At 37.2% G+C, this 24,649-nt stretch overlaps 1 protein-coding gene across 1 annotated transcript; it reads left to right on the forward strand.

Moving 5' to 3' along the window:
- The first annotated feature begins 1,530 nt into the window (after positions 1-1,530).
- Positions 1,531-24,100, forward strand: BRDT (bromodomain testis associated). Its single transcript, XM_019291628.3, has 19 exons — positions 1,531-1,749; positions 3,853-3,990; positions 4,710-4,839; positions 5,657-5,829; positions 6,919-7,290; positions 8,300-8,428; positions 8,599-8,787; positions 10,047-10,234; positions 10,309-10,598; positions 10,683-10,796; positions 12,348-12,470; positions 13,378-13,439; positions 14,646-14,808; positions 15,552-15,664; positions 16,919-17,060; positions 18,768-18,841; positions 20,095-20,291; positions 21,458-21,617; positions 22,341-24,100. The coding sequence occupies exons 1-19, from the start codon at positions 1,558-1,560 to the stop codon at positions 22,407-22,409; spliced, it is 3,018 nt and encodes a 1,005-aa protein (XP_019147173.3). The 5' UTR covers positions 1,531-1,557; the 3' UTR covers positions 22,410-24,100.
- The last annotated feature ends 549 nt before the right edge of the window (positions 24,101-24,649 follow it).

Raw genomic sequence — 24,649 nt, forward strand, 5'->3', positions numbered from 1 at the left:
TCACTGATAGCAAATAATATCTTCTTACCAAAAAAAAGGGAATGAAATTTGATTCTCACAAAATGTGATATCTTGCCAAAAAGCCTTGACTTCTCTAGCAATGTAATTCATGTAAGCTATTTGCTTTTTACTCTTAAACTAAAAACACATCTCTATCAGGTTAGCTAAAAACTTCAAACTGGGTCTTAAGAAAGCACTCAAGGCTTATCTTTTCAAGACTACTTGACTTTTGGGACCTGATTCAGTAGTTCAAGGACACACAGGGCTGGGAAGGGGTCGTTTGAAGAATATCAAACAACTTAACTGGTTGGAATCCCACCACACTTTTGCTTCAGTATGCAAACATAAGTTTTATTTTAAGATACAGAAGAGTTTTATGTGACTGGGGAGATGGAGGGGGAGGTAGTAAAGAAGGGATTGACCAAAACACAGACTGTTGTCTGTCTTTAGAAGATGCAGTCTCAGCTCTCTTGTTAGCATAGAAGTTAGTTTCCACAGCATAAATTAAGGTTTTAAAAGCTAAGCGTTTAGGCCTAAGACACTGCTATGTACACAAAACTTCAGTCTCTTGGTTTCCTTGGCACTCTTGATGCCAAGTTTGAGCTTTTTTTCTAGATTCTACTGTACTGATTTACAAAATGTTCAAGAAATTAGACGTTTCATTATGTTTTTATTTAAGTATTAAATGCTGTTGTTTATTTGCTTGTTGCTATAAGATTTTTTGCTAAGTTCAAACTGTACTCTTTTTGCTCCTGTCATCCATTTCTAACCTTGGAGCTTTGGATGGGGAAGGTGAACAGCTTGCACTTGATATCATATAGCGTGGGGTTTTTTGGCAGAAAGAAGCAGGAAAAAATGATAGTGTGTTGTAGTAGTTGAAAATAGCGTATGATGGACTTGGCTGGGTTGTGAGGTACTTAAAACTACCTCAGAACTTTTCTCCTAATGCTGGCCAGTTTATACAAGAGGCAGATCCTGTATGTGTCTGGATTTTTCCCTTCTAAGATAGATACTTTGGTGAAAGGATTAGCATTTAGCTAATGATGTGTGGTGGTGCAAATAGTATCCACTCTTATTAGCTGAAGTGTAGGCTTCAGGAGCTCAGAAGAGGTATGCTTTGAATGCTGAAATAAATGAAAATATAAGATGTGTGATCAGCAATATCTGATGGGATGATGCAGTTGTTGGAAGAGTGGGCCATGTGCACTGTTCTGTCAGTGTGCTGATAACAGTAGCTGTCTACCTTATCATGACTTTTTCTGCACCTCATGAAATACTTCATTCTGTTAAGAAAAGCAGGCTATCAGATTTTTTAGGAGAAAGCTAATATGCATTCCTAGGCTCTAGGGGTGCAGTATATCCAAATATGCACTTTAAAATAAATGTCTTGCTTAAAACATGAAGGTATGCCTGGAGTTACAGTATTGACATTCTACAAACATGTGAACATGTAAACAGCATTAAATCTAGATATCTTCACTGAATATTTCTGGTTTGTTCCCTTCAGGTTAAATGCATAAAGATCTTTGAACAAGTGGATATACAAACTCACTAAAGATGTCTGTTCAAAGCCAACACCATTCCAGTATTATTAACCCTCCTCCACCAGAATACATAAATAACCAAAGTAGTGGATGTCAAACAAACCAACTTCAGTACTTACAGAGGGTGGTCATGAGAGCCATGTGGAGACACAACTTTTCCTGGCCGTTTCACCAACCTGTAGATGCAGCAGCACTGAATCTTCCTGTAAGAACCATTTTGGAATTGGGGTATTAATATGTAAATCGTGTCAATTAATGTTAAACAGGTTTTTTCTGATGCAAGAGATTTTGGAAGACTATTTTTGCTATTGAACTGCTGTCATTAATCCAAGTCTATGAGAAAATGCTTTTCTTTCTAGAGAAATGCTGCCTTTTTGCTGATTTTTCTGATCTGAAACTAGTAAATCAGTATTTCTAATGGATGATAATAATAACACTTAAACAGGCTTCTTAGAGTTTCTGTATATTGGTGTTCAGTCTTGTCTTCTGGTTTAGACATATTTATTAAAACTGCAAATGATGAGTATTTTCTTTGGCCTTTGAGTTTTTTTAATATTAGGCAGCCTTAATGTCAAATACGTTATGATGGAAAATCAGATCTGATTGACCCCGAAGTAAACAGGCAAGTCTGGAACCATTTTGTAGCAGAGAAGTCATTAGACCTATAGTATTTGTCAATTTCAAATCATTATGCTCTGAAGTTTCTAGAGGAAATAAATGTCCCTGCAAAAATATGGAAATAAAAAGAGATGTGGTTCTCATTATACCACAGTGGAAGAACCTCCTTCCATGAAATAGAAGATAGGATGCTTAAATGATTTTTCTGTATTGCCATGTGCATGTTATTTATGCTACAGCTTAATTGTAACAAAGTGCCTGACTACAATGTTTTGTGACATGTGATTTTAATTCAGGTATTTTTAGACTCCAATTTTGGATGTTTTTCAGTCAAATGAAAATACAGGTTATTGGCACAATGGTATTTCAAATGACCTGGAAGATACTGCTCTTGGTAGATAAGTAGAAAGGTGTTAAATAAAACCATTATACGTTCCCTTGGATTGTTTTCTTTTTTTCCCCTCCACCAGCTTAAGCATTGATATTTATTTCTCACAAATTTTCAAGACTAATTTTGCAAACTATGTTTAGAGCAGACAAAAGTCTTTCTGTGGCTGTTTCTTTTGACAAACCCATCTGGTCGGTTTGTACAAAAGCACAAAGTGACTATCACTCTGTGTCTTCTCTTACCTTTTTTCCTTCTTGGAAGTGGCTGTCAGTTAAGGCTAATATTAAGGGGCATTCCATCAGAGTTGTGGTACCATTTGCAGCTGGCTTCAGGCCAGTTCTGCCTCTCTGGATTTCTAAGGCAGCCTCTTGACTTCTAAGAGTATGTATTAGTTCAACCATTGCACAGTAACAAGCAAGCATCTGGCTCCATGGCAAGAGCAGTAAAAGTATTTGCCCCCTTTGCATTTCTCTGCCAAATGTTAGAAGATGCAGAATGGACAATATTTAATTATTAATTGCATTTTTGTTTTGCTAAATTAAATAGCCTGCACTCTGGTGTATTCAGCATTTCTATTTCACCAAAACAGATTGTTAGGATAGCTTTAGAACACTCCAGAAGTAGTAGTTACTTCATACAGTTGCAATGTATATGTTATAATGTATATGTGAACTTAGTGGGGATATTTGCATTCCAATTTCTTAAATGCTCCATCAGGGAAACAGCCTCACAAGGTTTTAGCTATGCTACTACAATAATGGTGACAGTTCCCATTCCAGCTGCCTTTCAGTGATATTGCCACATCTTCACTAGACCAACCCTAAGAGGAGAGCCAATATAGCCAGGTATAAAGTATTTGGCAGCAATTGTGAAAACTTGGTAGGTTCTTTTTGTTAGTGACTGAGACTTTGTTGAAGTTTGGCTTCTTTTTCCTCTGTTCTGTAAACTGGAGTGCTACTTTGTGTAAACGGCTTTGAGATAACAAATGAGAAGTGCATATACTTTTAATAAGTACTACTACCAGCACAGCTCTGGAGCCTGTTGAAATAAATATTCTTTGGGGCTTTAAATGGTATGTTACATGGAAGGACAAGGACAAAATATAAGCTGAATATTTCCTGAACACGTACTTTTTTGGTGCCTATGACTATAGGGGAATGTTTTCCTTTAAATAAAATATTGCTTCTACCATAATGCAATTCTCCTCTCTTGTAATTTAACTTTCATAACTAAATCTGTAAAAATCTTCATATCCTAATTTTAAGGTATCTGTTTGGTGACTTATTTTTTCAATACCTACAGGATTATTACACTATCATAAAGAAACCTATGGACTTAGGCACCATAAAAAAGCGTCTGGAACATAATTACTACACAAAAGCTGCAGAATGCATTGAAGATTTTAAAACTATGTTCTGGAACTGCTACATGTATAACAAGGTATGTGAAACAGCAACCCGTACCAGTAACGGGTTCTACTGAATGATACAAACAAGCACATGGTTATTAGAACATGCAGTAAGTTAGTTGACATTTTCATGATTTTTTTGGAACTATTTTCTCTGAAATGTTGGGGAGGTTTTTTTTCTAGGTTTGACTGAGGACACATAAGTGAAGTCTAGCTTGCTGTTCCAACAACTGAGTGCATAGTCTTTTCTGCACAATGATCCCTCATCCAAAATCTGAGGTTTAGCTGCAGAGCTCATGAACAGCAAGCACAATGTCACTGCTGTGCAAGTCTAAAGCTAGCAAGCCTGAGCCATGCTCTGTTCCTTCAACAAGTTTAACCTAATGAAGTGTGAGCACCTCCCTGTGCTTGAATATTTGTTGGCTGTGTCAGTGTCTTTGAGCTTCAACAGCTTCTTCAGAACACAGGAGTAAAAAAGGGAGTTGCAGATCTGCCCCCTTTGGCCTTTGCTGTAGAAGTATGCAGATGTAAAGGAGTTTTCAGTGGAACAGTGGGAGAAAGAGTATTTCAATGGTAAAGTAATTTGCTTTAGAGTTGCAGGGGCAGGGATGGCAATGATTTCTAGACCTCTCGGGTACTGGTGGCTTTTTTCAATCTGTTGGGACAGAATTCTCTAGTCTGGTTGTTTTAAGAGATAGCTCCCAATACTGCAGCTTCTCCTTGACTGAATGGTACGGCCCATATTTTGCAGCCAGGTGATGACATCGTGTTTATGGCTGAAGAACTAGAAAAAGTGTTTATGCAGAAAATAGCCCATATGCCCCCAGAAGAAAGACTAGTGAGTCTCAATAAAGGAAAGAGAAAAGGAAAGAAGACAGAAGGTAAGGCTTGTGTTATATGCTGAACTTGTAATGTATTAAGCAAGCAAAACTGGAAATAGGCTCTTTGTCACAACCCAACCCTGGAACAGTTTGGGTGTTCTCTACTCTTTCCAGAACAATCAGACAAATAACAATACTTCTATAAGGCTTTAGAAGCTTAAAAAAAAAAAAACCCAAGTGGTTGTTTTTTTGTTTTTTTGTTTTTTTTTTAAGAAAAGGAAACTGACTTCCAATTCAGAGACTGTCATGCCACTTAGCACTGTGAACATCTGTGGGAACTAAACAGAATAAGAACGAAAAAGACATGAGTAATCTAACCAGCCAAACTAAATACAGAAAAACATTGGTCTAAACTGTTCTGAGATCTCAGTGGTGGAGATCTGTAATATTGCTAAGCAATATATGCAGATATTAACTATGCTTAGGAAACATGAACCTTCATGATGCAGTCTGCACCCTTTGCTGCTTGGTCTTTGTGTTTGTAGAAAATAACTCGATACTTTCCTTGGCAAGAACATTTTTACAATGTACAGAGTGCAGTATGATGCCTCTTTAATCTTTGGTCTGAAGTTAATCCACACTTTCTTGAAGCCAAATAATGTGTAACTTGGTACAATATTCTAGCTGAAGCACTAGCAGTGCTGAGTAGAGGAGGATACCAAGGTTGCCGTAAGTAACGAACACTCTTGTTTGCATGTATTTGTCATTCATGTATAGAAGGGTGATTATGTTGACAACTGGTCAACTTGACCATGAAAGAAATTAACTGCAATATTGAAGACTTAACTTCTAAAATGTCCTGTATTAAAATAACCAGAACCACAGCAGCCCAACCCTGGGACTTCAAATGAACAAAGCTCAAATGAGAAACAAGCTGAAAGCAGTGAGCAGCCTCCAGTGATGACTCGAGAGCAACAGCAGGTTCCACTGGCTCCTTTGTCTGCAGCTCAGCTGGCTGCTTTAATGCCAGCTGCAGTCTCTATAACAAAAGTAAGTTTCCTCAAATAACTTTCAGAAAGAAAGATATTGAAATTGCTTCCTCATGCACTGACGGCAAAACCTTAGGAGCCATTCTTATTGCTGTATCTTTTTGAAACTTTTATTATAATAGAAGATAGTAAGAGATCTCTATTAAAATCTAGGTCTCTGCTAAATAACTGGGCCAGTACTAATTCTAGAAACTAAACAGAAATTGGGATGATTGCTTGGCGCATCTTTCCTTATAAATGTGGTTTTAAAATGTTGTTCTCAAAGAAATAAAATTAAATTTAAGATGATTATTCTTGAAGTGTATTATTATATACACTTCTGCAGGCTTCACCTTAAGGATAAAGGTTTTAGTACTAAAATAAAGCTCTAAGTTCTATTTAATAACTTCTCGTGTTTTCAACATAAATCAAACGCTTGATTCTCCAAAAATTAGCATGTTTGCTTAAACACTGTGTAACTAGAATGGAAGGTGTTTGTAGCTCACAAAAGCAAAGCAAATTCTTGTTTACCTCAATCTGAGTTGTATGTGAACATACGAAAAACACTCCTGTATTGACTTTGTTTTGGTTTTGCTCTTCAGTGAGCAACAGGCACTTCTTCCAGACTCTCCTATAGTGTCTATTTACACTCACGCAGAGTCTGAACACTGATGAAAAAGCACACATTATATGGCTTCCAAACCAAATACTAATCAAGTTAGAGAAAAACAGCGATAAACCATGTGCATAAGGCACTCAACCAGGCCTAAAATTAATTGCAGTAGTTTTCCCCCTTCCTGTAGCTGTCAACTTGCATGTAATTTCATAACCTGCCAGCTTCGTGGGATCCTCACAATTGGCTAAAATCTGACCACAGCCTGACCTGCAGTACTACTTCTTTTCTTTACATCTAAGATGGAGTCTGGTGTGCTGATCTTGTAATACCTTGTAGGTATTTAGTCTAAGGTTGGGGGATTGCTGCATTCTGCTGTGACTTCAATAGCTGTAAAAGTTCTGACACTTTTTTGGACTACACACACATGAAAGAATAATCTAAAACTGACCATTCTCTTACTGTTCTGAACACCTGTTTATTTTTGTCTTTTCTTAGGCAAAAAAAGGTGTGAAAAGGAAGGCTGACACTACAACTCCTAGTACTTCAATAGTGACAGCAAGTGGTGAATCTTCTGCAATGTTTAATGAAAGAAAAGCTGTTAAAGTGCGTGGAGGTGAAAATGAATGTATGGTAACAAACAAGCTTCTGAATAGATCCTTCTCAGATTCTCAACAGCCACCTGGAATTATTAAAAAGTTTCAGTTGTCAGAACAACTAAAACATTGTAATGCAATACTTAAAGAAATGTTTTCAAAGAAACATGCAGCATATGCATGGCCTTTCTTAAAACCTCTAGATGTGGCATCTTTCTCCACTGGTGCGAACCAAGCCATTGCCAAATTTCCTACAGACCTAGGAACCATTAAAGTAAGTATGTTTCTGGGGAAATTAGACTATTTGTGTAATTATAAGGTTTTAAATCTGTTAGCTGAGAAGGTGTCATGAAAGCTGCTTCTCCTTTGAAAGACATAACAGGTCTAGAAACCAAATACATTTGTTTCTCGAACTTAGCCAAGGTCACTGAAGAAACTCTTCTGAGTCTCGTTGTGACACATAGCCACACATAGTGGCTAATCCACTTATCTGCTGAACAAGCTAATAAAAGTAGTGAGGGAATTATGATCTCCATGAAGCCCTTCCAAGCATGCTGCATGTTAAATATCTGTCTGTACACGCAGTGCTGTTGTTAATGTCCCATAAAACAAAATGCAGTTCTGCCCACTTCTGCTTTTCCCTTAATCTCAATATTCTTGGTGAAGTGCCCTAGAACTTCTGTGCTGTATGTTTACACGTTTCACCTTTTGAGTGGAAAGCACCCATTCTAGATGGAGATATGTGGATGGTGCTCTGTGAACACTGAGAGTGTTTGTATGGTGTTAAACTATTTAGCCCACTTAAGCTCCATTTTTTGGGGGAATGTTCAATTTTAATAGTTTACTAAATTATCTTGAAAGCTGACTTGCACAATACAAAGGTAATTTCCCAATTTCTAGTCCATTAGTTTGACTCCAGCTATTATGGAATAAGCTTTGTGTAAATACCATGTTTAGAATCAAAAACAGATGCTGAGTTCAGAGCCAAATAAAACCACCCAAACACTGTCATCTTGACCAAGTGCTGAAACTAGTACTACAAAGTCCTTCTAGCAATTACAATTAAATCGGTTTAAAAGAGGGGGGGGGAAAATCTCTTATCTTTGTTAAAGAGACAATGTTGAAATGAGAAGCAGCTATTTCCATAATGTTTTTTATAATATTTACTGTCTTGGTACAAGCTGAACCTGACTATATATGTTAAAATTCTTGTTCCTCCTTTCTTTCGGCTTGTTCATGGTGATACTGTCTACTAAATGTGCCTTAAATTTCTTTTCCTCTAGAAGAAAATGGATAACTTTGAATATAGTGATATACAAGAATTTGCTACAGATGTTAGATTAATGTTCATGAGCTGCTACAAACATAATTCTCCAGACCATGAAATAGTTGCTATGGCAAGAAAACTTCAGGTGAGTTGTCTTTTAAGTCAGACTTGAAAAAGAATAGTTCATCTCATGCCCTGGTGTAGAATCTACTAATATTACTGAACTACTATGTTTCTGTGTAGTTCTACAAGTAGTAGCTGCATAATGCTTTTAGAAATCTGAAAAATATGCTGTTCCCAAACCTAACTCTTCAGGATGTTTTTGAAATGCACTTTGCTAAAATTCCTGATGAGCCTGTTGCAAGTGATCATCTGCCACAGCCTATGAGAGAAATGACAGAAGCTTATTCCAGTGAAAGTAGTAATGATAACTCTTCAGAAGAAAAATCATCTGAAGACTCTGAAGAGGAAAGAAAAGTGCACTTAGGAAAGCTTCAGGAGCAGGTAAGCATTAGTACTTAATATGTGTGACTTAAGATCTCTCTGGCAATGCCCTTTTCAATGGTTTATACCAAGGCTTAGCAACAAAAATCAGTTTTTAAAAGATTCTAGTAACTTGTCTTTTTAACACAGAACTTTATTCCCATTTGGAAGCACTGCCAAATGTTAAACAAATAGTGCCTCAACAAATACAAAGTGGTTTTAGTGAACAATTGTTCTACTACTCTTGCCTACCACTTCTTCAGAGGACTCTCAAACTTCTTAAAAAATAAAACTGTGTTCCTGTGGTATGAGAGCCTGCAGACATTCCACATGTAGCTTAGTAGCATATTTTTCCAACAGGATCATTTACTTCATATGGTTAAAAAGCCTTATCCTTACCCTCAGTCTCTTCTGAGCCACACAAAAGTCATTAAATTCTACTTCACAAAGCTCAGTATGAGAGAGAAAACAAGGAATCTCATGTAAACCAGTGAAGCAAAGCTATGCTTCATATTAGGAGTGTGATGGGTGTTGCTTCTGCTTGAATGTAACTTTTTAACCTGATGTATCTATAAACTCTGGGGAAAATTAGCGTTTGTTCTGCTAGTCAAATGAGAGAGTTTTCAGTCTTTGTCAGACTAGCATCATCAATTTATGAATGTAGGCAGAAGGAAATGTACAAGCCAACCTTTACAGTAGTGAGTTATTTCAGTGTGTCTGATTTCTAATCTCATTATCTGACCATCTTCCAATTTATGTTGTGTGAAGCTCTTCTAAACTCTTAGTATGTCCCAACTAGCCATTTCATATTGCAAAATGAGATGTATGAGCCCAGTCCCATGTGCCTAATTCAGCAATGCTGTAGAAGTATAACCAAATAAGGCATTTATGTGCATCCCAAATGCCTGAAATTGAAGAGAGGCTTCTGGAAACCCCTACAGTGATTTTCTTTTCTTTTTTTTTTCTCTTCTTTTTTTTCTTTTTTTTGGGGGAGGGGGTGGAGGAAAGTATTCTTGACAGGATGCTAGAAGGCACATGCTGTTAGAAATGTCTGAATAAAATAAACAGTCCTACATCTTCTAGATGCATAATCTGTGACCAAGATAAAATATAGTAAAATGTTTGGAAAATAAATCTGGTTTGGAAAGCAAATATCTTATTAATATCCACTCAGCTGCCACAAATTTCCTGTGATATTTAGGACCAATTTATTGTTCCTCCTACATTGGCCAACATTATCAGGATTTTGGGGTTTTTTGTTTTCTTTTTCTTTTTGATAGCTTAAAGCTCTTCACCAGCAGTTGTGGCTTTTGACCAAAGCATGCTTATCTAGACCAGAAAAGAAAAAAGGGAAGGCTAAAAGTAAGAAAAGAAAGAACAAGGAAAAAGCTGAAATAAAAAGCTTGATTCAAAAGAAGAAAAATCTGAAATATATGAAGAAATCTAAGAAAAAGCTGTCATTAAACATGTAAGTGTGGGGAACTTGTGTGGGTGTCAAATTATTTTAAACTGCTGTTACTGCAGTATACTTTTTTCCTGCAGTCAATCAAAGAAAACCATGCAGCAGATCTTGTTGGCACATAAGTCAGAAGATGAAGATGCTGCTAAACCTATGAATTATGATGAAAAACGACAGTTGAGTTTGGACATAAATAAACTCCCTGGAGATAAGCTTGGAAAAGTAGTCCATATAATACAGTCAAGAGAACCTGCACTGAGGAACTCTAACCCTGATGAGATAGAAATAGACTTCGAAACTTTAAATGCTTCAACACTCAGAGAACTAGAGAAATATGTAGCAACCTGTTTGAAGAAGAAACAAAGAAAACAGGGTAGGTAGCATAAATGATGTTTTAAAAAGCCCACTAGATTTACTTTCTGTTTTGCTTTCATGTTAACTTCTGTTTCACATGCAGATAAAAATCCAACAAAGTCAAAAGAAGAACTTAATTCTGAGAGGAAACAAGAGCTAGAGAAGAGACTATTGGATGTCAATGGTCAACTAAACCCAAAGAAGGAGAGCTTCAAGGGTAATGTGGCTCTTACTTTTACTCATTTGCAACGGAAATAGCTTAAAGTGGAATTCTTCCCTTGGGCTTCAGTCCTGTTAGGCAGCTGGGGACTTTCTCCTCAGATTAGTTGGGGTATTAAGCTTCCCACAGCTAGTCTCAAGATTCTTTCTATGTTGAGTGAGCTGGAGTCACAGCAGCAAATTTGGTCAGTTACTTGTTCTGTCTAAAGCAGCTTCCTTATTTCTGCACCTAATACTTTATTATGGGTAAAGATGGTAACAGCTTCAGAAATTGAGACACTGAACAATTCTCTTATGCTAATATATGAAAATATGGTGGGGTGTGTGGAGAGTCACGCAGTCTGTTTGCAATTCATTTTCTGTGGTTTAGAGATGCAAGAATAACCAATTCTAGTCATACCTGTTAGGTGGCAGTGTCATTAATGCTGCCATGCTAACAAAACTTGTGTATCAGTGACAGGTGTGCTGTGTTATCTTAGACTTAAGGAAGTGTCCTAGGAGAATCAATTCCATTTTTCAGGCAATAATGCATTTCAAGATCAAAGCCAGAAATTCAGTGTGCACTTGAGCTGTACACTTACTGATGGCTCTCATCAGGGGCTGAGAATGGATCAATGCAGCTGATGCTGCTATTATGAGTCAAGCTGTTCCTCATTAAAAGAGTGAGTGCTATTATTGCCTGCCACTGGATATCTATTTAGCTCCTATGTAAAACCAGTTAGCTGAAATGATAGAATCATCTCTGGAAGACACAGGGACACTTGTATCCAGCATTAGCTCAGTCAGGTCTTCCTGTCTTGTATACATAATGGCTTGAAAATATCCTACAAAGAAAAGCTTAAAGAAGCAGCTGAAATCAATTATGAAGTATATGTTGTGAAGAGAGGGGAAAAAAGCTGGCTAGGAAATCTTTACAACTGGTATCTGGCTTGTTTACAAGAGCTAAATCTGGACTCGTGTCCAGGGAAACAGGTATCCATGTAACTTCTCATTTTCGAAGCCTCTATCAGAGCAAAAACTTTGAAAAAGATTTGACTGCAAAATCATTGTAAGCCAAGTAAAATCAACCCTGTAGATGAAAAATAGTCAGATGGTGGGGAGGTGGCAAAAGATGGCAATTTGGGAGTAGTACACGTGGTTAGGAAAGAAGAGCTGACTGTAGATAAAGAACTCTACATCCAAGTCTGGCAGCAGCAACATGCACAGAAACAGGCTCTTAACAGCAGGAAAGCTTATGGGGGAAAATTACTTGAATTGTGTCTTAAGACTGTATAGTTTTAATCTACTTCAGAATTGTAAATTGTGTGACTACAGCTTCTCCTTGGATATTTCATTCATTCAACTAGCTTGCTGCTGGTAAATCCCACTCTTCCCCTTTCTAGAGGGAGGCCTTTGTTTTCAAGTCCACTGCTAAATTGACAGTACACAAGGAAGGGAAATAAGATGAACTCTTACATGGGAGAACAGGCCTAACAAGGTTGATCCTAGTCTTGTATATGAAGAATGCTCCATTGCAGGTTGCTCTGAATTCTTTCTTTTTCTCTTGCAGTTGAAAACAATGCTGAGTCAAGTACTGAGCCAAGCAGACTGAGTGACAGCAGCAGCTCCTCAGATTCTGGCAGCAGCACCAGCAGTGATTCTAGCTCCTCAGATAGCAGTGACTCTGAATCAGGTTAGAAAGTTTATTTTTGTGTTTGTGTAGGCAAAAAATCTTATCTCTGTTAGCATCTACTGTTCCACATGCTTACAAAGGATTTTAGTTATCTTTGGTTTGGTTTCCTCTGCTCCATTTTGAAGGCTTAATTCAAATGCTACAAAATGAATGCCTTAATACTGAGATTCCAGGTAACACAAAACAAAACCCAAGAACAAAACAACCAAACCCCACTACATCCATTCAACTTACAAGTGAAAATCTTTAGGGACCAAAATAAGCTAGCAAAAGGTCTGTGTATATAACCTGGATACTCAACTATTGGGCTATAGCTTATTCTTGTAGCTTTGATCCCTTTTTGAAAGTGTGATTCATTTTAATTTCATCTTCTGGTCTGCAGCATGAAGGGTGACCTGAGCAAGAAAAGTGCCTACAGCACTAACTGCAGAGCCAAAATCCACCCTGGTGCTTAAGCTGTTTCAAGCTTGTTTAAAGGCTATTACAGCATCAGAACACTGAATGATGTTTCTCTGTACACAGAACTCTCTTTAGTTTTCTAGGGAAGAATAGATCTGCCAAACTGGAGGTCTACAGTGTTAGATCTCCATATGAGGTATAAGGTGAGATGAATGCTCAACTCTCTGCAGTGGTGGGGGGGGAGCAAACACAGTGAATCAATGGCAATGAAGACCCTGATCCTGCAGGAATCTTTGTGGTCTCTTTTTATATCTGGGAGAATTTCTCTAAACACATCAAGCTCAAGTCAATGTATTCAAGATAATGTTCCTTTCACTGTGAGGTTTCAATCTAGGTACAACTGCAACTCACACCTTGTATGTGTGAATAATGAAACATATGTCAATGACTGATTTGGTTTTTTTCCGTCCCTCTTTTTCTGCCCACCTCACCGTATTTACGGTTACAGAAACCTGTTCAAAACAGACTGGAGCCAGGCAGAACTGTCCAGCTTCTACAGAAAAGTCTAAGGTAAACCTGGCTGGAATGGATATAGTGTTTTTGCCCTAAACAAATAACAAAGTAATTACGCAAATAACTTTGTTAAGCAAAGCTATTTTTTAACATATAATGGTACTAGAAGTGATGCAACTTTATCAGGAAATAATGAATATGGCTTGAATGCTATGTGTTTTGTAGGACTGATTGATATGAAGATTCACATGAGCTGTTTGTTAGAAGTAGCTTATGCATCTATACAGGAACAGATATACTTCTGAGGCTTTTACATTTTATAATCATTGTGGTGATTGTGTTTGATGAAGGGCAGAATGTTCCACATACCCCACCTACCCCCAAAAAAGACAGATACTCTCCAAATCGATAGAATTGACCTAGCAAACAGTGCAAGCCCCACTTAAATGTTTTTCAATCTATTAATAACCTCACTTCTACACCTGAAAAGAAATAAATTGTACAATATACTCCTTAATTTCAGGATACTTTAATATTGCTTATTGCTATGGCATTACTAGAATCAACAGTAATTTTATCTAGAAATAATTCTTAATGCCTCTTAGATTGAATTGCTCTGCTACTGTATTATACAGTGGGTGTTATTTCTTGTCAAGGTTAGCTGCCTTTAACAATTTCCCTTGAAGCTACCAGAGACAGAGACCTTGAATTTCAAAGCAAAATCACAGCAAAATCTTCATTCTTCTTGCAATAGACTTGCTTTCCCTTAAAGTACAGGAAACTAGGCTGCAAATTTATTATTCAGCTGCTCCTTCTGCATCTTCATAAGCAAGGACTCAGGGAAGGAATTATGCAACACCCTTTTTTTTTTTTGCTTGAGAACTGCAGCCTCTGCAGTGACAGAATGACAGCAATAAACTTGAGAAAACAGGATCCAGGAAATGAGCTTCAGCTTGGTCAGTTGTAGCAGCCCCTTACTGACCTTCAGTAGCACCAATCATACTTGAAATCCTCACATTACATTTTGTTCTCAGGGGTTTCCTGTACCTGTCAGACCAAGGCAGAGCGTGCACTTTACCTCACAGCTTTTTGTCATCAAAACTCTTAGAAAATTACAGCTCAGGATCATAATACAAGGAGTACTGAATCCGATAAACGGTGGAAATGGGTAGTGGTGGGAGAAGAGGATCAAATAGCTATTAAAAAAAATTGGCTGTATTAACCACTGCAATCTCTTTATAGAGAATACCACTTTGTTTACAGAGGACATCCTGCAATGCTGTTCTGCAAGCACAGCCTTCCTCTCTTACTAGTAGCTTGCAAAATCATGGATCATCTGAACTGCAGCAGCAACCTCCCAATGCACCACAAACGTTTCAGTTTAGATCACTTAATCCTTCAGAACAAAATGCTAAGACTCTCTCAGGTAATACCTTTATGGTTATATTTTACTGCTGAGGAAAGAAGGGGTGTCAGTATGCCTGTATTGCCCAGCAAGCTTATCTTGGTGTTCTGGAGGTTAGCAAGTGGATAACTGAAAAAGTCCTTGCAGGGTATGGATTACAAAAGAGCGTGATGTAAATTAAAGCATGGCAGCACTGAGGATTGGCTAGGGGGTTCTGATTACTGGGGCATTTGTGGCAGGGCAGAGTAGTATTAAAACCAGGAGGTGTTCGTGCTTCCTTCCAATGAGATGGAAAAGGATACCTTAAGGACTTGGGAGTTACAGGAAGTGCTGAACACCTTTAGGCAGGAATTAGATGCTTAAAACTGTCCCCACTATCCAAGTTCATGTCTGAAATCCCTATCAGCTGAATGTAAGGCTTGGTGCCATAGGTCTTCTGAATTGATTGTTGTTGTCTAGACACATCAAATACATGAAGTTGCTTAGGAACTTGACCCAAGGAGCTATTCTTTTCCCTCCCTCATTTCAAAAAGTCTAATAACATCAGACACTTCTGAGATTTTGGTAGAAGACAGCATGAACTGGTAGCTGATGAACTGAGAAATCAATTAAAAACTAATTAAAAATAACTCTCTTAAATCATGTGGCCAGAATGCATATCTTCATACTGAGTTACTCCACAGATCCAAACAGTGACCTAATTTTGAGATGTAGGACTGCATTTTGCATGACAGGGGGAAAATCATACCCTACTTCTTTCTCAGGTATAATCACAGCTGTACCTGCTCTGCATGATGCCCCACACCAGCAAACTCCTCAGAGTACTCCAAAGACAACTCAGTCTTCTGTCACCCACTCCAGAAATGCTCTTCCAGAGGTGAATATGTGCTTCTCTCCAACGAATTAATTTCAAACAGCATCTTTGTATGTTCTTACCCTTTAAATAAGATGTAATATAACACTTCAGGCTTGAATTTGATGTGATGAAGGCCATTTAAGGTTTACAACAAAAGTTTTCTAAAACCCGAATAACAAAGTGATTCTCATCCTTTAACAGGGCATTACTTCATTGCCTATTGGCTGCAACACAAAAGGAAAGCTTGGCTGATCAAGCTTATAGTGTACTATAAAGCTTATTTTACGTCTTTTTGGGGCTATAGCTTGAACTTAAGTAACCCTTGCACACTTCCAGGTTAAAAGTCCACCCTGTAAACCAACAGCTTTACAAAAGAAGCAGATTATAATGTGTGTTTTGGTTTTGTAGAAGTATCAATTTCACAAACTAAGTGATATTGAGGGTCTAGAGGCTATACTGGAAAAGTGTTTTGCTTTTCATACTTTTCCTAAAGCTATGGAAACTGGGGTTTTCAGGGTCTAGATGAGGTTGCAAAATATTCAGTCACTGTTGATTTCTGTCTTAGTATGTTCTTGGAGAGTATCCTGGTTAGAAGGGCCTCTGTGGAACAAAAGAAGTTATTGATGTTACTGCAGCAAGATCACTTCCCTCCTAAGATGATGTGGTGTAAATTTTAGTTGCTTTAATCAGGCTGTAATAGCTTTCTTTTTGGCAATGGATAGAAACTACCTTTTGAATCTATGAGCACAAGAACGTGTCCTGCTATTAAGGATGAAAAGCAGCTTGCCCTTTCCTATTGGTGTCCACTGTCCAAGGTAGCATGTAATGCAAATTATGACTCAGGTTTGTGCAGCACTGTCCTCAGTTCAAGGGATTACTGCACAGAGAAAAAATACCACTGCACTGAAGATCACAGCTACCCTTTACCCTGATCCACAAGCTCAAGTGCAGCAGGCTTTATGACAACCTTATTCTGCTGTACAATGTTAGGGGTTAAAGATCTTGTATCAGTTTCTCATGCTCTACCCACTCTATCACTTGGGATTGCTGAGCAGTGCATATTCTAAATCTGAAGCCTTGAGGTATGAACTTGCTTTGGTTATCATAATATGAATGAAATTTATTTCTTCCCTGGTGTTTACAGAAACTGGAGCTGCAAGAATTTACTGCTCTAAGCTTCAAAACCTTTAATCCTGATGCTGTATAATAACAATCCTTATGTGCTAAACACAAATACTATGAAGAACATATTTTGAAGTCTAGCTTCTCTTCTAGGTATCCAACACCATTTTCCAGGTTGACAGTGCTGACTGGAGTAAACAAGCTGAGCAAACAAGACATCTAGACAAATCAAATAAACTTCAAAACAAGACCTGTGTGAGAACTGCTGATTTAACATCCATAAGTCAAGAACAAAGTATGTAATGTCATAATAAAAACTGTAACCATTATCAGGGGAGCAAAGCCAAAAATGTATATGGAACCGGTTTAAAGAAATGTATTGCTGAACACTTGTACATTAATCAGTTTGTAGAATAACAGTGGGTGTGCAGTTTTCCCTTGCTCTTTCTTTTTTATTTGCTGCTTTAAAAAAAAAAAAGTGAAATTAAACAGATCTTTGGTTCTTGTTCTGTGTTAAAATATATAAAGAAAATTACTTTTTTATTTAAGAATTTAGCTTTCTGAATGTAGTACTAGGGATAAGTAACCCAGTCTTCCATGAAGTCTGAGAATTGATGCCTCAATCTGTTGAACTTTCCTTGCCTTTAACGTGCCTTCTGCTGAAGCTTCATGGAGCTCTTTTCCCAGGGTACTTTGTGTGTATTTTGAGTTATTATCTTTGGCTCTTGGTGACAAGGATCTGACAGTCAATCAATGCCAATGAGACTTTCACTATGGAATAAACTTGCAATTATTACAAGAATATTGGCCCTCTGAAAGCCGCATTCTATACTTCATACATATTTCAAAGTAAAGAACTGACTGAACATCCATGCTCTGTGTCCAGTATTACCAGACAATGATTGTTTTGGTTTCTCCTTTACTCTTTGCCCTCTAGAACACCTCTATAGGGAGGGAAGAAGCTTCTGAAAGCTTGATGAAATTAAAAGGCAGAGCCTGTTCACTGATGAACTCTCTTTTTGTTGCCAAAGAATAATGCTAAGTAGTTGTGGTGTATTAAAGCATTTCTAAAAATGGAGATTTAACTCTCTATGAACTTCTATTCATTTTAGGGTCTTAACACACCAAGCCATACATCTACTGACCCCCTTTGCTTAGACTTGCAGCAGTGGAACTGTCCATGGCTTTGGCTAAGGATTTTCACTTATAAAGTTTTGAGGCTGTGAGGCCTTTCTGAAAACCCCTTTTATGAAAAACTGGCTGAGGCTTTGATACTTCAGAATGCTGGATTCAAACATTCAAAAGCTTATCCTTTGCATAATAAAAAAAGGCCAACATGTTACCTGAAGTTTCTTATTAAGCATTTACCTAAACACTGAAACATCTCAAACTATAGTAGAAGATAAGATAAAATGTGTTGTTTATCTCTGGTTTTAAAATAGTGCTTGGGGTTTTTTTCCCCTCAAATAATAAAGTAACAGCATGGAGTATTTGTACAGCTGTAGGCTACTGGAAATGGGAGGACTAGCCCTTGATGGCTGACCTATTTGCTTTTTAAAAAAAAAAATAGGGTTGAGAGCTTTCAGTGAAATAATTTTGCATAATCTATCAGGTACTCTTAAATAATGCTGGAATCAAAAGGATAGAGGGCTAGGTGGGGAGGAGAAGGAAGTAAGTGGCAAAGGGCTGTGTTGAGGCTTTCTGACCAAATGTTTTGAGCATTCTGCTTGGACCTCTCCTAGAATTAACCAGGAGTTAATTTCTCATCTGTAGCTGAGCTAATGATACCTTTCCCTGCCCAAAAGTAGAGAGAAGTGGTCCAGTTCAACTTAAGCTTAGGACATGTTTGGAAGAATTTCTGTCTTTCTGAACCAAATAATAAACTGCAATGTAAGCTTTTAAGTCAATTCCTGGAATGACTAAAGTTTTATCATTTAGATTTGAGAAAAAATAGCTCATAAAGTCAACATGATTGAAAAGCCCTTTTTAATTCTTCCATCAGGTCATTGTATACCCGATGATAAATGTAATGATAAAAACATATTAGAGCCAATGTCTGAACTTCTTCCAAGAAAGGTAAGTGTTGCTCAAGTTCTACTTGAGAAGAGGCTGAGTTTACTTATGAGGTTGAATAACTCCCTGACCTGGGATCTTCTCTAAAAATCTGTTATTTTACGATTAGAGTATTTAGCGTGCAATAGGCATTGGACATTGTTATAATCTGTACAGATTTATCTCATTTTTAGTGCTAAAAGCAAACAAATCTATGGACTCTCTTCATTTCAGAAGGTGAAGTATATAAGATACATTTATATATATATATAAAATAGTATGCCCATGTTGTCATATTAAAATATGGCTTGTTTCATCTAGTTTTAATATTTAAACAAGGAACTAGTGTTCCTGGATCTAGTTCTGATATCCAAGTTACTAGTGTACTTTCCCTTGCTGATTCACTAACAAAAATAAGACTAATGTGGAATATAGTCTTGGTGCTATTGGAAAACCTATTCTGAAAAAAGACAAAGCATTTTTAATGACTAAAAGTATTTATGACAGTTAAGCAAAGTATTTCCTAGCATACAGTAAGTAAATGGAAGGACAGAGATATTTTCTCATCTACTAAATTCTTCTCATGTAACCAGCTATTTTAAAACATTAGATCAAAATTACTAATAATGGATCATGTGAATCTCTGGACATAAAAAGTTTTCTATATCATCTGTTGTACTAAAATATTTCTAGGATTTTCCTTTAGGCACTTAGCTTTCAGAAAGCTATTAACTAACATGTTGAATTCAATTCCAAAAATACATATTTCCTTCATAAGAACAAGCTTCTACTAGAAGCAGGATTTCTTAAGAATGCTGGTTTTATTCTGGTTTATGCTGTGAAGAAAATGCCACAGGGGAACAAACAAAACCCACAAGCCTAGTAAAACTATTGTTATGTAAGGATTACATATAGAGGATAGATGGATGCTCTCTGTATTAAAACCTTGTTAATGGACCTTGTGTAAACTCAGCCTTGTTTTCTGAAATGAAAAAGTGGAGAGGTAGACTTAAATGGTAAGAATAGCTACAAATGCTAATGATTGCTGGCATATTGCCAACAACTCTCAAAAGTGATGAGAACGCATATCAAAGTCTTCTCAGATTGCTGTGTTTGCACTAATATCCTGCCAAAGGAAGGATATTCTGGTGTAGATATTTCCAAATAGGCCCAGCCAAACAACACTGTGCTAATGTAAGAATTAAGCAGGTAAAAGATGTCAGTAGTTGCAGCATATTTTTTCCTCTTCTGTGTTTTCCTTTTTCTAATAACTTCAGGATACAGAATTTATTATTGATTCCTGGGTAAGCCTCTGTAAAACGATGAAGATTCCAGCTCCAATAAAAGCCTCTGCTGAGAGCTTCAATCAGTTCAGGGATGCAGTATTAAAGAGGACTGGGCAAGTGCAGGAGTTAAAAAGGCCTCTGGTGCAAGCTGAGAAGGAGCTGCAAAATCTTCCACAAGAAAACAAAAGGTTTGTAACCACATATGTGTTATGGTTTAAGTGTTATTCTGGTTTTTGCCTGTATGGTATACTGGGTGGCTTAGTTATTCATGAACAAGTGTTTTGGATTAGGTAATTGCCACAGGTGAGGTGAAGCTGGGGAGCCATACCACTGTAAGCACAACTGCACATCCAAAACACTGTTAGTGTGCTTAGTGTGCGTCGGGATTTTTTTTTTTTCTTTTTTTTGATGGAGGACTGTTTGGTTTTTGTTTGGCCATTAAGGTGAGGGTTTTTGGTCCTCTGGAGCACTCAATGCCTCTGGTCATGACCAGAGTTCACATTTGTCCTCAGTATCTTATTTTTCTTGTTGCTCTCCTAAGGGGATACAGGATAACATAGTCTTTGAGAGCATGGTATTAACATAGTTATACAGGGGTTCCAGTATGCATCACTTCAGACAGTAGAATTCTTTGCATTGCTGTAGAAAGGCACCTTCAATAAGCCCCTGCTGTAGTATTCTTCCCTAGTTGTTTGCAGCCCATTTTAGGGAATGCCCTGAGGCCTATGGTCATGCTGAGTGGGATAAGGGACCACCTACCAATTACTGCATTGCAGTAATATAAAAAAGTATAGACTTTGCCACCTTTTGGAAACTGTGTTTGCAAGATTTCCCTCTTCAGTAGTCTTGATTTTTCTTGTCTGTTTGACCCTGTGAAAGATAAATCTGAGCTGGTTCCTAATTCTCCTGCACTTGCCCATTCCTGGTTGTATCAGAATAAGTCAATTGCTTGGATTGTTTTATTTTAATAATCAGAGCATTTGAGAGACTTAAGAGTATACTCCTGGTTCAGAATTTAGCGAAATCTACTTCAAGTAATTGGAGAGGATGAAGGTAGAAGAAAAATATCACAGGCCAAGAAAGTAACAGAAAATCAAGAATTTCAAAGCAAGTGTACGTAAGTTTTGTGTAGCACATCTATAAATCCCACATGGACACAGGAAACATGAACCTACCACAGCCCAACAGTTGTGTGCACATAACTCTCGTGAAGGGAAATCACTATGAAACAATGTGAAAGAGAACCACAGTTTAAGTGCTGGGCACTGATTGAAATTATTTGCAGAATTCTATCAGGTTGTTACGAAAAAAAAGAACTTTTATCCTATACTGATTTCTTCTCCTGCCTTTAAAGGGACCATGAAAGCACAGGAGTGGATGCCATGGCAGCAACAGACTGTGAGCTTGAAAAAGAAATACATAATAGCAAACTGCCCAAAGCTCAACAACATATTCTTGATCGAGACCGTAACTTGGCAAGAAAAATGGAACAAGAACGCAGGAGGAAGGAAGCAGTGAGTTGCTGACTCTTGCTACATGATTTTTTTTCAACTTTATTAGAGAATAAACAAATATTAGGTCAGGTCCTTATTTCAAAGGATCTGAATGATTGAAAATGACAGAACTATACTATCTGAAGAGTTAGTCCAGAAAATGCAAAAGGAAACTCAAAGTATGTCTTCAGGTGACATCATATGAAAAGCTATCTGCTTGGTCTTATTACTCCCATAAGCTTAGAATAATTGTGTGGTAAAATAAAATTCTGAGGAGGAGTTCCCGCCCTCTAAATAATTTCCAGCCTTCAGTCTTGCAAGCTGTCCATCCTCTTTAATGTGTTCCATGTCAACAAAAGTGCTAGTCATACTGTTCTGGTGTGAAATACCAAGCCTGAGCCTTTTTAAAACTATCTGGTTTTATTGGTGAAAGTAATTAATGTTTTTAATTGCTACCTTTTTTAAATTAAACATTTTTTTAAAATTCCTAGTGTTGTATAATGGAACGTAAGTACCAGTATGAGACCTTGCTGGATTCAGGTAAGTTTGACTGAAGCTTTCATCTTTCAGCTCTTTTCTGAGGGCTTCAACAACAAGCACACTCAAATTTATCATAATAGAGAAGCCATACATTTTTTGAGAAGATGTGTTTATAGTTTTTTCTTAAATCATTAAGTATTTGACCTGCATAGTATTCATTAATGTCTGACTGCTCTGAAAAGACACTTGTTTGCTTTCTTGCAGACAGCCTGGATAATTGATGTGAATCTGCAGAGAGATATTATGGCATCTTTCGAAGAATATCTTGAGTGAAAGCAGTAGTTTATATAGAATTTAACTTCAAATTACTACAAATAGCACAATTTTGTACCTGTTAGGATCTTAAATGTTAAGACTGCTTTAAAGATCTTCTCTAAAATGCTTTGTATTAAAAGCTTGTTCATTAATACCTGAAGTGTCACAAGATTTATTTTTTTCACTGCTTGTTTGTAACACGTAATCTAGTCTGCTACACAGTGGAATGGAGTTGTTAATTTGATTATAGTTTCATCTGTTGTGTATATATGGTATTAAAAAAAAGATTTTTACTTTACTGTGACACACCTGCACAAAATCTGGTCTGTGACAAAAAGATCTCTTTAATAGTGGTACTGTCTAAGGGGTGTGTAACGTTACCTGTAATCATAAAAAAAGCTTCCATGAGCTCTATAATTTCAGTAGTAAGTCTTATGTACTTGCATGTCTTTTAAGGCCCAGATGTGTTTAATGTATTTTACGTCAACATAACATTTAGCTAAGGGTGCAAACATGTTTACCCCAATAGTTCTAGTTCTTCTTAGGAAGAAATTATCTAAAACAACTGGCTCCAGTTTGAAAGATTTTCTGATCAATGCAAGATATTATTAATGTTGAAAAATTGTCTGAGGTAGAAACTGGAATGTAAAAACCATACATTCTTGTTGATTATATACAGCTATGGGAAATTAACATGGGACTAATGAAATACTGTTTTACAGAATTAATACCAAAACACAATGTGTATTAGAGAAACTCTGGGTGGAAGGGGCCCCCTTCAGACAATCTAGTCCAGTAGTCTCCAAACCCATTCTGTCATGTACCCCATCATTTAAAAATTTTAAGCATGGACCCCAAGACATGTACGTTTATTAATTTATAAGTTATATACAACATTTCACTGTACTAGTATATTTTTTATATTACATTATAATATTTTAAATTTCTGATGTTATTTTTAATCCTGTTTATTTAATTTTGCTTAGTTATTATTTTATTTTGTAATTTTTGAAGATTGTATTCAATTTTTTTTTCCCGTACTCCACTTTGGAGACTACAGATCTCATTGAGCCTCCCACTCAAAACTCTGTCCTTACAGAGAACTTCAATTTATCAAGTTCCTGGATGAAAAGTGAAGGTAACACTACCAGTTGTGGTGAGATTCTACCACAGACAACCCAACTAAGTAAGCTAAGGAAACAAAACTTTTTACAAATAACTGAATTTTCAGAGAAAAACAAAAAATTGCTTCTAAATTCAAAAATTCCACCTAAAGAATGCCCCAAAATGATAGTCTGGTCTTTCAGGCAGCAGGCTGATGAGTTAGTGCTAGATCCAATATATTTATTCAACAATAAAGTAGTTGTGGATCTTCAAATTCTGCCATTGCTGGAATGGTATTACTTCATTCAATGGCACAAAGAGTGTATATAACAAACACTCAGACTGGGCTATCACCCTTTGCAATGTCTAGGGATGTCCTGGCCTGGAGGCATGCTCAAGTGTATGCTGTTTGGGAGATTTGAGGGCTTGGCTAGGACAGGGATTTGGGATGAAAGATGGGTTGTAATGTAAAGTGGTATTGTCAGGGTGTCTTTCAAATCCACATCAAAAGTCATCTGCCTTCATTTGTAGCTTATACATTGTTAATAGCTATTTGTCCTGCAATAAAATACTGCAGTTCACATCCAGGACTCTCTACCTTGCTGTCACTTGGATATATTTTGTCTCTGGGTTAATCCAAGCTCAAGACCTCTTGCTTTGGAAATAGGAAGTGATAGAGGGAAGGGCAAGAATTGTATCTATCTAATTATATCTATATCTATATCTACATTCTATACAGCTATATGGGCACTGCTGGTAGGAACGGGTGCTTTTGTCCCTTCAAAAACTAATTTCAGCTTCCATGACTCTATACTGTCATGACAGCTTAAAGTCACAATGTTAGTGCTAATGCTAATCTGATAAACCCTTTATTTGCAATCTCCAAGTCACTTGGAGAGGATAATCAGTTCCTGTCTCCAGACAGAAGGCTGAATCCAGAGGTAAGGGAGATGGCCTCCAAACGTGAGTAACAATTCTCTAAGGACTGTTTGCCCAAAGCCATGACCACACTCAAAGAAGCAGGAATACCACTTGAGTAGATGCTCCCTGCAAACGAGCTGTTTAAATAAACAGTTATCTAACACTTACAAGGTGTACTAAGTTCTGTTACACCATTCATTTACCTTTATCATTTTGAAAATGGCTGCTTTAAT

Source organism: Corvus cornix, chromosome 8, assembly GCF_000738735.6.
Source record: "Corvus cornix cornix isolate S_Up_H32 chromosome 8, ASM73873v5, whole genome shotgun sequence".
Lineage (NCBI taxonomy): Eukaryota > Metazoa > Chordata > Aves > Passeriformes > Corvidae > Corvus > Corvus cornix.